A 14482-nucleotide genomic window follows, 5' to 3' on the forward strand; every position below is an offset into this window, starting at 1 on the left:
CCTACTTTTTCCAACCTTTGGTCATGGATTTTTAAAAAAAAAAACATATATTAACAATAACTGTGTATATACCTTCAATGTCCAACCGATTTAAGATATCAGCAGCTACAGCATCCACTTCTAATTCACAAGTACTCTGTGGTTCAACACCTTCCAGTATTAAAGAGCTGTATTAAAAAAGTATCAAAAGACACAATAATTAAGTAAGAGAAAATTTTCTTAAGATTTTTATTACTTAACAATTTTTCATGTTTATGTGGTAACCAGAAAAACCAGTGATATTATATTAATCCACAATTATTCATGACATAATTGATACTGTGTGTATATACAAAGAAATGAAAAACAGGAAGAGAAACACAAAATTGACAACTCCATTGAGATACTTTTGGAGTCTATTTTACATATTTTGGTTCATTATATTTTATAGAAAAGGAATGTACAATGTTTCAGCATGTGGGTCACATCCACGGCAGGATGGGGTAAGATAACAGAGGGACAACAGAGGGGATGCATCAAAAACCATACACACATGCAATTATTTGCCCAGAGGCATCTATCTCAGCAATCGTAGATGGTTTTTAAAAATGAGGAGGGAATATATATATAAAACAAGAGATGAGGGGAGGTGAACATACTGAAAAGTGAGCAAATGATACTGTTCTCCCTGCCCTCAACTACTGCTAAGCTGGGGAATGTTTAAAAATTTTCCATAACTATAGAATTGAGAAACCACATTAATCCAATAGTGGGATCATAGCTAGGAAAAGAGGTGACACCATGAGGTCATTACTTTTTATGAGAACTACAGAGAACTATTCCCCACTAATGCTCTTTGACTCAAAAGCATTTTTGTTTTTCATCAGAGCCACATGAAAGATTTCAGATGACACCACATAAATGTCCCTGCTTGACAGAATAAACATGACAACTAGTATGGATCCCAGTTTATCCATTCCAAAATTCAGATCTCCTACCAACAGGGACACCAAATGAAAAGGAGAGAACTTTTACTAGAAAGTGGATGATAGAAGATTTCATTAATATTTGAAACATTTAAAAATGCTTTACGAGAAACATTAACAAAGCCTCATTTTCCATTGTCTATACCTAAGGAATGGGTGTTTGAACAGAAATTTTGATGGAGTATTAGAGATTAATTTGTTAAACCACAAAACTTTTACTATTTATATATATGTATAGACACAACACACACATGTATCTTTTTACCATTGACAGAGAAGGAACATATTAGTCAACCTATCACAATATATTCATCCCTTTAACTTTCAGAAAAAGTAACTGTCAATATAGCTTGTCTTCTTTACCCATATAATTTACCAACATCAGTTATGCCATGAATTAAAGTACCAGATAAAATAGTTTTTGGCCAACAGTTTTCTCCTTTATACTAAAAAGTTTCACACTTTTGGAAGCGGTGTATTATACGTTTCAAGGGTGAACTTTCCAGGAGTAGAACACTTGTGACAAAGGAGGGAAACAATAACATTAAAAAATGTAATCTCTTCGGCTTCCCTGGTGGCGCAATGGTTGGGAATCCGCCTGACAATGCAGGCGACGCGGGTTCGTGCCCCGGTCCGGGAAGATCCCGCATGCCGCGGAGCGGCTGGGCCCGTGAGCCATGGCCACTGGGCCTGCGCGTCCGGAGCCTGTGCTCCGCAACGGGAAAGGCCACAACAGTGAGAGGCCCACGTACCACAGAAAAAAAAAAAAAAAAAATGAAATCTCATAGTAGAAATTTACAACTATTTCTTGCCTACTTCAGACATTCAGTATAGGAGGAGTTCCTAGGGAAAGGAAGTAGTTTTCACAATTAAAAATTTGTTTCCAGTACACAGAAAAAGTGTGAGTAAAAAAATTAAGTCAGCAAATACATGTAGACCATTCATTTTAGTCATGAAAGGTAGATAAGCAATACAATGGTATTTAGAAAACCATGCCTCTCTGAACATTTCTGTTCATAGCTTAACACAACAGACAATTACAGTCAGTAATTACAATCACTGAGGGTGGAGTTCAGACATATACAATTTAAAAAATCTGTTCAGATCATTCTGATGGACAGCCAGGTTGAGATTACTGCAGTAGACTCAACTTTTGTGAATTTAACACTCTGGCAAATGACCTTGAAGGTCCATGATATATGGTAATTTACAACGAGCTAGCAGGTAAGGTTAGTACAGCTGCTAACTCAGCACTCTTATCTCATTATGAATTTGTTGCTCTCTATTTGTTATGGACCTTGAAATAATGTTTGTGAAGGGATATAAAATACTTTTGGGTTAAAAAAAAAAACAAACAAAAAAAGGTACCCAGAGGAAGGTGCTAGTACTGGGGATAAAAATGAGACTAATAAAATTTAAGAGCACTGATTTGGCAAAAATGTTTGACATTATGTTATCTGTATTTGATAAAATTATGGATTTTCATGTTTAATGTAAGAATCCTAAAAACTTGGGACAAAAATATATAGCTAGCCTACATTTATTATAAATTCTAATTCTGAATACCTTGTTTAGTTTCACTAGTTTGCCTTTTCATATCTTTGCTCTTAAAAGTAATGATTCAAACTTTTCATTATAATACAGAGAGCTTCTCCAAACTAACTCATAAGCAGTGAAGCTTTACTATAGTCTTATGACCTAACCAGAAAGATGTCTGTTCAAAAAGGCTTCAAATAAAAATAAACCTGGACTTGAATTGATCATGCAAAAAACAAGTTAATGTAGAACTTTGAAAACCACGGGATCTAGTGAGTAGGTAAAATCCTTGGGTTAAGTTGATTTGCTCCAATTTTAGAGACATAGAGGAACTGTATCACAGGCATAAAAATGAGAAAGTAAATAGTTTGTCAGTCACTTTGCTCTGGACTGATTAGAAATTGAATTTGATGTGGTAAATAATGCTGTCTCTAAAGTTGATACCACTTCAACACAATTATAAAAACAATTCTGCTGTGTCTGAGAGGGAACCTAGAAGTACATGTGTATGTGTACATATACAACTTTTACCAAAAAGTCCTGATACATGTTAACTGAATCTAGAAGTAAAGCAAGTCACTGTCCATTTGAAGTCTTTGAAGTCTCATTCTGGTATAATATTCCAGTCATAAAACAATGTATTTCCACCATTATTTAATGAGATTCTCTCTTAATTTTAGGTCTTAAAAAGCCCAAGTAATTCTATAATATGGAAATTCTGTGAAGAACATATTAAGATCTTAAACTATATAAATTAAGCTCTAAACAAATATTTTTGACAGTTTATCTTCAACTGATTAATAAATTCACATTTTCTTACCTTGAAATAAAAAATAAAGTCATTTAACTAAACACTTTTTCTACTTTGCACTTTACATAAAAAATATCTGCTTAAAAACGTATCAGGTGACATATGTGTAGTGAAAAGAGGAAACCATACCACCCTATCAATATCCAAATGATCAATAAAACAATCAAGAAAGCTTGGGCAACAACTTTGTGGCATAAAACAGAAAACCTCTGAGTTCTATGTAGATTAAGCTATTACTGATAATTTAGATAGGTACTGATTATATATCTGCTTTATGGTAAGGAAATCTAAACAGTTGGAATATGTTACCACCTCTAAAAAAGTCTAATAAATAATAAAAGTCAAAAGAAATTATAAGTTGTATTATTCATATACACTATGTCAACCCACTTTTTTCCCCACAAATATATATATATATATATATATATTTTTTTTTTTTTTTTTTTGCGGTACGCAGGCCTCTCACTGTTGTGGCCTCTCCTATTGCGGAGCACAGGCTCCAGACGTGCAGGCTCAGTGGCCATGGCTCACGGGCCCAGCCGCTCCACGGCATGTGGGATCTTCCCGGACCGGGGCACGAACCCGTGTCCCCTGCATCGGCAGGTGGACTCTCAACCACTGCGTCACCAGGGAAGCCCTCCCCACAAATATTTAATATTTGGAAATATTTAGGGGTTATTTTTATTTAAAATATTCGCCATTTAGGTTTTTTTTTTTTTTTAGCTGTGTTGGGTCTTTTTTGCTACATGCGGGCTTTCTCTAGTTGCAGCGAGTGGAGGCTACTCTTCATTGCAGTGTGTGGGCTCGTCACTGCAGTGGCTTCTCTTCTTGCACAGGCTCTAGGCATGCGGGCTCAGAAGTCGTGGCTCACGGGCTCTAGAGCACAGGCTCAGTAGTTGTGGCACATGGGCTTAGTTACTACGCGGCATGTGGGATCTTCCCGGACCAGGGATCGAACCCGTGTCCCCTGCACTGGCAGATGGATTCTTAACCACTGCGCACCAGGGAAGTCCCGCCATTTAGGTTTTAGATTGTTATTTTATTATGCAATTTTTACTTGACAAGTTATAGGATGTCAATTTAGAATGTACAAAGAAGATGGATGTTGGAGAGAAGTATAAACACAACCAGATTTCTTTTATTAATTAGGTAATAACTAGGTATATTTTCATGGTCTGTTCTTGAAATCTATGATCCATGTAACACACTAATGTTGAGATTTGCTTTTTTGATAAACTTACAGATAAAAACCAATTACAATAAAGGTTAAAATTAAATTATGCTAACCACTGACTTCTGAATAGAGTAGGATATATGTAAATAACTTTTCCTTTCCTTTACAACATAAACTAACCTTGGTATTTCGTCTTCTTCCCACCGAAATAAAGTACCAGTAAGAGAATTTCTTCCTGGTAGCTGATTCTTGCAAGATCCACTCGCACGTAATGGATCACCTAGGAATAAAAAGGTAAAAGGGGTAAGTTCCACTTTTAACTTACATATAATTACCCTTTAAGTATATTAGTAAACAACCCATATGACCAGTTCCTAAAATTGTATCCTAAAAATTCATAAACATACCGGAATGCGTATGCACAGTGGAGAGTAGTGATTCCAAACCGACATGGGGAAAAGTATTTGCAATATATGGATATGAAAGAGAAATAGCCACAATACCTTCATACTAGAATAGAATTATGATACATTTAAATGCGTTATTGTGATAGGTATGCTTCAAATCTCATTTTAAAAATAAAGAACTAAGAATTTTTGTAGACTTTAAATTCCTAGGGTATTCTATATGAGCCTCAACTAAAATTCTAGTGGAAATCAGATTCCAGATAAAATTCAAAACATACTTTAATGCTAATCCCTGAATAAAAAGAAAATACACAATGCATTTCGAAAGTAATGGCAGTAACAGTGAGTGGAAACCTGGGGCAAATGCAAATACAATTTGACGAGCAGTTGGAGGGAACTATGCATTTGCTTAGTTGTCCCAGCTGCAGAAACTGAGTCCTGGGGCCATGCTTTGGAAGTAGTCTCTAAATTTTAGCAATTTTTTTGTGATCTCTTATGGGGAATTTAAATTTTCAGATAAAGAAAGCTTGAGTGAATGGCATAGAAGGAATCCTAACATTAAGAAAGGTATTAAATTTGCAATCCTCTCCAACTAAATTTGATACTTTCTTATTTGGTTAGCTTGATCACAAAATTATGTAATTAATTAGACTTACCATCTTTGCTATATTAACAAAACACATAACAAACCATGTAACTGATTCTATATACCTTCAGAAGTTTTTGAAGGCTTTGCTGTTATGTGGCTAGGGCATGTATATAAAATTACTTTGCAAGTTGTAAATTAAAACACAAATATTATTTTCTAAGAAATTTATATGAGTGAAAAATCTACACAAGTTTACTAATTCAAAGTTATCACAGTATAAAAATTCACACTTTACCTCCACTTTATGTATTATTTTATTTAAAAATACATATATAATTCTTTTCAACTCTGGATGTTAAAAATGTAATATAAAGGCACTATGGAGAACTGTAAAAAAAATCCCTCTATGATGCTAAAAATATTTACTCTATTTAAGTACTTCTATATACTTCACCTTAACAACAGTAATTAGCAACATTTCCGTTTCATTTGGCAACTGAGTATATAACTGAATAATAAGACAAAATGGTATATGCATATGTAGTATTAAAATTTCTAAATATTTTTCACTTTTGAATTTACTTTCAAAAGACTATATTATGTACTAAATTAACTTGTCTTACAAGATTAAAATGTTAAGTTGTGCATATATATGCAACATATTTACAATAAGTTTACTGTCCATTTAATTATGCATCTGATATTACATGACAAAATATAATACAAAAAAATTCACCTATTCTTTTCATTATAATCTTTTATCTATTTTTTTAACAAAACAAAACAAAAACCTAAAATAAACATTTCACCATACTTGAAATTTCCCTGCTTTTAATTCCCCCCAACGAAATTTCATACATTTCTGCCTTCAAATTGTAAAAATTTTCCGTATTTTGGAAAAAAAATCCCTTCCAATACTCATCTAACTTTTATAACTAAAATAAATGGCTTACATATATTTGCTAATTCAAACTTTCCTCATGCTTTTTCACCTACTGGAAACAAACTTTTGTAAAACTGACCTCCTTTTCCTATAAATACCTCCCGTACACTCTCTAGAACATTTTCCATTCGTCGATTCTTCTTGAACTCCCAGCTATATTTGACACTGATAAACAAACTGTTATTCTTTTTTCCCCCAATAACCTTTATATTTTGGAATAATTTTAGATACAGGAAAGTTACAAGGATAGTACATTTTCTGAATCTGCTTACCACACCCCTCCCATTGTTAACATTTTACATTATCAAAGCACATCTGTCAAAACAAAAAAACTGACACAGATACCTTCCTATTAACTACACTATACACTTTATTTGAATTTCAGCAGTTTATCCACTACTGTCCATTTTCTGTTTCAGGATCCAATGTAGGGTACCACATTGTAGTTAGTTATCATGTCTCCCTAGTCTCCTCTGGTCTATTTCTCAGTCTTTCCTTGTTTTTCATGACCTTGACAGTCATGAGTACTGGTCAGTTCACCTATAGGACGTCCTCCAATCTGGGTCTGTTGATGTTTTCCTCATGATTAGATTGTTATTATGGGTTTCCATGAAGAATACCACAGAGGTGAAGCATCCTCATCATATCATATGAGAGGGGACACGATATCCATATGCCATCACTGGAGATGTTAACCATCAATACTTGGTTAAGGTACAATTTCATGGGTTTCAAGATTGCATAGAATCATACCACCATGCCAGTAACATACAGAATAATTCCTTCATCCTAAAAGTTCCCCTACCAAAAAAAAAAAAAAAAAGTTCCCCTATATATTGGCTTTGTAGTCAACATTCTCCTCTTCTCCAACTCCTGGCAACCACTAATATGTTTTACATTTCTATAGTTTTGCCTTTACCAGAATGTTGTATGAATAAAATCAAACAACTTGTAGTCTTTTGGGTCTGGCTTCTTTCACTTAGTAAAATGCATAAAAGATTCATAGACATTGTATGAATCAAGAGCTTGATGTGTTTTACTGATAAATAGCATTCCACTGTATTGGTATATAACAGTTTATCCATTGCCCCACTGAGTGGACATCTTGGTTACTTTAGATTTTTAGCAAGTATGAAATAAAGTTGCTATATACATTTGCATACAGGTTTTTAGGTGGACATGAGTTTTAAATCACTTGGTAAACATACAGGAGTGTAACTGCTGGGTCATATGTTAAGTCTATATTTAACATTACAAGAAACTGCCAAACTGTCTTCCAAAGTGACTACACCATTTTGCCTTCCCACAAGCAATGAATGAGAGTTGATGCTGCTCCCATCCTTACCAGCATTTGTTTATTGCTAGTTTTTTTTGGATTTTAACCATTCTAATAGGTGTGTAATGGTTGCTCTTTGTGGTTTTAAAATGCATTTCCCTAATGATATATACTGTTGAGAATCATCTATTCCTGTTTGCCATCCTTATATCTTCTTCTTTGCTGAAGTGTGTGTTCAGGTCTTTTGACCATTTTTAATGGGGTTGTTTGCTTTTGTTGAGTTTTAGGAATTCTTTATATATTCAAGATATAAGTACTTTATCAGATATGTAATTTGAAAATATCCTCTCCCAGTCTGTGACTTTTTATTCTCTTAATATTATTTTTTACAGAGAAAAAGTTTTTAACTTTGACAAAATCAACTTGTCAGGAGATTTTCTCATTGTTTTCTTCTAGAAGTCTGATAGATTTACATTTTACATTTAAGTCTATGATCCATTTTGAGTTAATTTTTATACAAGGTATGAAGTATATGTCTGGTCTCTTTTATTTTTATTTTCTGGCATATGGATATCCAATGATTCCACCACCTAAGATGAAGTTCTAGATTTGGGAATCTCTTTTAGTCCCAAGAGATTCAAACTGAAATGTCTCAAAGTTGTTCCACTTCCTAGTTTGGGTATATCTCTTTGAAACCCTACCTTATTCTGGAGGGTTCCAACCTGTCCAGCAGGCCCTGAGTTGTTTCTGGCTCCCTCACCTAGTAAGGCTGTCTCAATGGAGGCAGCCAGGATTAGCAAACCCCTCAGGGCAAAGGCTGTTTTCAGCATTCTATTTCCTCTTTTGGCCAGTACTTCTTTATTGTTTATAATCTCTGTGATAGATTAAAAAAAAAAATCTTACCTAGTTATTAAATTGGTTTTAGTAGGAGGGTGGATCCCAATAACCTAACCCACCATTCAGGGGGAAAAAGTCCTCCCTGGTTACTTTTCAGAGCACAGTTTGGGTATGGTAGAAGAGACCCAAGGGGTTAAACCAAAAAAGAATAGCTGGTAAACAACAAGAGAAAAAAAAGCTAACTTTTGGTTTTAAAAGTTTGTCAGTGAAAACGAAGAAAATAATTATAACATAAAGGACAGCAGGGTTGGAGGAAAAATGTTGGTTTCACTTTGTTTTAAGTAGAGGAGAAGGAATCCAACAATACAATGCAAAAGATGTTACAGCATTTTAACCAGAAATTCTATTCCTAGGTATATGCCCAAGAGAAATGAAAACATATGGCTAAACGAATACTTGTACATGAATGTTCACAGCAGCACTGTTCATAATAGCCAAAAGGAGGAAACCCAAACATCCGTCAATTGATGAATCAATAAACGATGTAGCATATTCATAGCAGAATATTACCTGGCCATAAAAAGGAATGAAATACTGATATATGCTACAACATGGATGAACCATGAAAACATTAGGCTAAGTGAAAACAAATAAACATATGATTCCATTTATATGAGATGTGCAGAATGGGCAAACAGAGAGACAGAAAGAAGATTCATGGTTGCTAAGGGAGGACTGGGGGTGATTGATAAAGATTTCCTTTAGAGGTGTTGAAAATGTTCTAAATTTGATTGTGGTGATGGATGCACAGCTCTGTGAATATATTAAAAACCACAGAGGTGTCCATTTTAAATGAGTGAATTGTAAGGCATGTGAATTATATCTCAATAAAGCTATTACCAAGAAAATTTATTTTGAGATTCTTTTCTTGATAAACTGTAAGACATTTTTGCATATTTCTTTTTATTCCTTATCCACTCAGCATTTATTTTCTAAATATATATTATTTTATAAATCATAAATTACATAATACTTGTTTCAAAAGCTTTAATTTGAACTTGCAAAATTAACCTTACTTTTCCTCCTTGCTTTTCGGAACTTGACAGCAGCCAGATTTATTAAATTCATTCCATACAGATTGTAGTCAATGAAGAGCTGTAGGAGGTAGGGAATATGCGCTTCATGAGGCTGATAAAATTTATTCATTATGGCTCCACTTTGCAAAAGTTCACATATCCTAAATTAGAAAAAAAAAGTTATATCATAAAATTATGTTTCCTAAAATGTTAAGTGAAACGGTGATTATACAAATATAGAGAATAAAACACATTATACTAGCACACAAAATTTTGATTTCAGTTACACTGGAAATTTGTATTTTGTTGGAAATTGAAAGTTTAAAATCAAGTTTTAAAGTAAGCTGCATGCTCTGAAAGAAAATGACAAAAAATGCCTTGAATGAAGAATATTTTGACTTCTAAAACTAATTTAATGCTAACTATACAGAAAAACCTAAAATGTCAAAACGATTTTTAAAATATTAGCTTTTTTAAAAAGTCCAGAAAAATTTTGAAAAGATTATACAAAAATTCTAAAAAAGGACATATGACTCAATCAACCACACAGAGATGTTACCACTTTTGATATTTTTATTCTCTGAGTTATTTTTCCTTCATGATGGGGAATACAAATAATAGGCAATTATAAATAGTGCAAGTGCTATGCAGGGGAAGTATATGAAACATCTAGAAGGGATATTAACCAGACTGTAGCTTCTGCAAAGCCTTCTTGAAGAGAAGTCTCTAAAGCAGGAGACTAAACAATGAACTGGAAATACTTTTTCTCAGAGAGGAGAAGAGTATTTCATGCGAATAAAATTGCACATGTGAAGGGTCACAAGAAAATGTGGTTTATTCAAGGACTGAAACCACTGAGTGAGGCTTAGAGACAGAGGCTATGGTGGGGGGGGGAGGGTAGAGAGGTAATGAGAAGTCAGATCATGCAGAGCCTATTAAAGACATCTGAAAAGGTGGTGGAATTTCCCTGTGAAGAGCAGGAAAATGAAATGACCAGGTTAGCTAGAGAATGCAGAACACTAGAGACAGAGAGTGAGAGATTACTGTAGAAAAACTAAGATGATGGTGGCTTCAACAAGGATCATGAAACTGTGTTGATTCAGGAGACATATAAGGAATAAAATGGTCAGGACTTGATGACTAACTAGATATGGAGGGTGAGACAATATGAGTTGAGGATAATGCCTAGATATCTTGGTTAAGCAGCTAGTTGGAGGTGCTGCATTACTGGAAGAAAACAGGTTTGTTTGGGGATTTCATTTGGAGAGGAAATAAAGACAAACTCAGTTTTAGACATACTGGAGTTTAGGTATACTGGAGTATTCAGGGAGATTTCTATAAAAATATTAGAAATGATAATAAGGATGAGGATAAGGATAATTTTGTTAACAGAGTAGAGGAAGCAAACATATTTTGGGGCACTATGTACTGGACACTGTGTTGGGTGCTCTAAATCCTTAATCTCAAGTAATTCTTACTACAAACCTATGGTACTACTATCTCCATTTTATAAACAGAGAAATTGGGTCTTAGATCAAAATGTTGTCCAAAATCACACAAATAAAAGGTGGAAGTGCTAAAATTCAACCCAAATTTTCTCTGACTTGACCCCTCACTCTTAACTATAGTGCTTTTCTATTTATCCAGTAGATAGATGATTTGATATACTGGTCAGGAGCTCTGGAGGAAAATTCAAGCTACTGATATATATTTGGAAGCCAAATGCATAAAGATTTTAAAAAATGGGAGTATATAAGACTGTAAAGTGAAGGGAACATATAGAGAGAAAAAAAATCAATGCCTAAGACAAAAGTCCAAGAAACAACCACAATGTTAAAAGAGGAATCAACAAAATGTTGTAAATATGAATGACTAGAAAGGTATGAGGAAAACCAGAAAAGGTTTACATCAAAGCAGCCTTATTTTAAGGTACCTAAGCACTGACAAGTGGTCAAAAGGTAAGGACAAAGAGGTGTTAATTGGGTTTGACAACACTGAGGTCACTAATGAAGGCAATTTGAGTGAAATGGTTGAAGTAGAGCCTATATTGGAGTAAGTTAAAGAGTGAATGGGAGGTAAGACACTGAACCCACAAAGTATAGATAAATTCTTGTGGGAGGGGACTTCCCTGGTGGCGCGGTGGTTGAGAATCCGCCTGCCAATGCAGGGGACACGGGTTTGATCCCTGGTCCGGGAAGATCCCTCATGTTGTGGAGCAACTAAGCCCATGTGTCACAACTACTGAGCCTGCGCTCTAGAGCCTGCGAGCCACAACTACTGAGCCTGTGTGCCACAACTACTGAAGCCTGCGCGCCTAGAGCTCATGCTCTGCGACAAGAGAAGCCACCGCAATGAGAAGCCCGTGCACTGCAAGTAAGAGTAGCCCCCACTCGCTACAACTAGAGAAAAGCCCACACACAGCAACGAAGACCCAACACAGGCCAAAAAAAAATCTTCTGGGAGAATAGCTGTAAGTATGAATGTCTTTGAGTATGAATGTGTGTATGTGTAAAATTAACAGAGTCTTATTAATATTTAAATGGTGTAGAAAGGGAGATGGGGATAACTGATAGATGGAAGCAAAGGTCAAAGAGGGTAGAATATGAGCTTTGGAGGTAAGGGGGTAAATCTCTTCCACTGTAATAGGCAGTGAGAATGACAGAATGGCTGTGAATAGATTTTAAGAATCTTTGATAGAAAATTAAGAGAGCTTTATTTTGATGGTTCTCAAACTTTTGGCCCCAGGACCCCTTTTCATTCTTAAAATTTATTGACAGCGTCAAAGAGCTTTTGTTTGATTTGACACTTACCAAATCAGGTTAAAACAGAAAATTTTAAGAAACTTATTTACTAATTTTAAAATAACCACAATAAACCCATTATATGTTAACATAAATAACAGTGTTTTATATATTAAAAAATCCTATATTTTCCAAAACAAAAACAATTTAGTGGGAAAAGAGGAATTGTTTTAATCTTTGCAAACCTCTGTTTTAATAGAAGACAACTGGATTCTCACAACTGCTTCAGCTCAGTCTGTTCTGATATATTGTTTGGTTGAAGCATATGAAGAAAATCCAGCCTTACACAGATAAATAATTGGAAAAAGGAAGAGTAACTGAATAGCCTTTTCAGGTAAACGTTGATCTTTGTTTCTACTACATGGAAATGCAATGGAGTGGTAGTTTCTTAAAGGTCAGCAATAATGTGGAATTTGAAACCAAATCAATGAACTTTTTGTACTCTGTTATATTAAAACTTATTGGTCTACCTAACACTTGGAGTATTTTTACCCATGCATAATTTTCTAACATCATGCACTGGTCATTTGGAAAATATAGATCCACTAAGTTATATAAATCTTCTAAATGGTGATACATTTCATTAAACAATATGGAAAAAAATGTTAATAACATCACCTATCTCATCAGAAAAATCTTTTAAGTACTGAAAAGTGGTTAAGTTCACAGTAGAAAGCTCTCCCACTCTGGCCTCACTCTCACATATTTCTCCTTGGTTTGAAACTGAAGAACGAATTTCTCTTGGTATTGAACATTTGGTCTGGCTAGCAGGGCACTAGAATTATTATACAAGGCAGCCAATCATCTCTCTTTATATACTTCTACAAACTCTCTAAGACAGAAAAGAAGCAGTTGGGTGTAAAACAAGGTCCCTTACCCTTAAAATATCCTTCCTAGAGTCCAAGCTATGACTCTCTCTCTTTACACATATATGTACATATTATGGTCTCTTTCTTTAATAATGCTACAAACTATACAGGCCTTGCTTCTAGATTTTTCTTTTTATTATTAAATTGCTTAAGTGATAGTTATTCATTTTTTATTTCATTTATCTTTGTACCTTTTCACCATTGCAGGGTTGTAAAGATAGATCTTCATAAAGTGTCTTTCCTTCTCATGATAACCATAAAAAGGCCTGAAATAAAAGAAAAAGACATTTCAATTTATTTTCATCAGAGATGAAATAATGCAACTTATTGTCCTAAATGGACTCAGCTGGCCGAATTCAGTCTTACTTACATTGAATATTACCAACCGCCCCCCAACAAAACAAAAGAACCTCCAAGACTTTTCGATTAAACCTACCACAAGGTTAACATATGACATTATAAAATCTTGTTACTTCTTTTAAAAAAGTTTAAAAATACCACTTAAAAAAAAACTAGGGACAAAAAGGAGCAGCAAACTATTTATACCTTAATTTCAGTCATCATGGCTCTATTAAAAAGTGGCTCTTTACTCAGACCATGTATGAGAAGAACAGAGACCTTCCCGATACCTTTTCCCATTTCCCATTTTTTCTGTCAAAAACTAAAGCTGTTCATCAACAAAGTCCTTTAATTGACAGAATTTGTATCACTTTCCTTATGTGTCTCTGTTATTAATTTTACAAGTTCACTAAGCAGAGACAATTTACCTGTTATACATATGTACATATGTGTATGTGTGTATAAAACACACTCAAATCAAAGGAAACTTGTGAAAACGGTGTAGACAGGAACTTAAGAGATTGAAAAGACGACAGCTTTACTAAGGACGCTGTTTATGTTGAGGCTCGGTTCTTCTCAGGGTATCAGCTAGAGGGGGGAAAGGGAGAAGCGAAAATCTATGTGACAGGGAGAGAAACAAGTCCTCAATGCAAGAAGGAATAAGTTGGGCTATCATGTTATATCATTTCAGGAGGATCTGAAACTCTGATATACAGACTACCATTTTCAAAGGTGATGTAATTAGAAACTATATATAAATAGGTCTGAATTTATAGACAAAATAATAAAAAGTATTTGCCTAGAGTTTGTCTGTAAATAGTGGTTGGTTAAATCTTTAGGTGGATAAACTCAATTTCTT

General features: G+C 34.4%; 1 protein-coding gene across 4 annotated transcripts in view; it reads right to left on the reverse strand.

Annotated features, from left to right (window-relative positions):
- Positions 1–14482, reverse strand: part of REV3L (REV3 like, DNA directed polymerase zeta catalytic subunit) — a 186191-nt gene that overhangs the window by 110020 nt on the left and 61689 nt on the right. For all 4 annotated transcript variants that reach the window (XM_029223582.1, XM_029223584.1, XM_029223581.1 and 1 more), the window contains 4 exons: positions 13476–13550; positions 9615–9775; positions 4667–4766; positions 73–167 (listed from right to left, as the gene is read on the reverse strand). In XM_029223582.1, the coding sequence (XP_029079415.1) occupies positions 73–167; positions 4667–4766; positions 9615–9775; positions 13476–13550 (431 nt within the window). The remainder of the gene's footprint in view (positions 1–72; positions 168–4666; positions 4767–9614; positions 9776–13475; positions 13551–14482) is intronic.

The sequence above is a fragment of the Monodon monoceros genome, unplaced genomic scaffold (assembly GCF_005190385.1).
Source record: "Monodon monoceros isolate NGI ecotype Baffin Bay Population unplaced genomic scaffold, NGI_Narwhal_1 Super_Scaffold_15, whole genome shotgun sequence".
NCBI lineage: Eukaryota > Metazoa > Chordata > Mammalia > Artiodactyla > Monodontidae > Monodon > Monodon monoceros.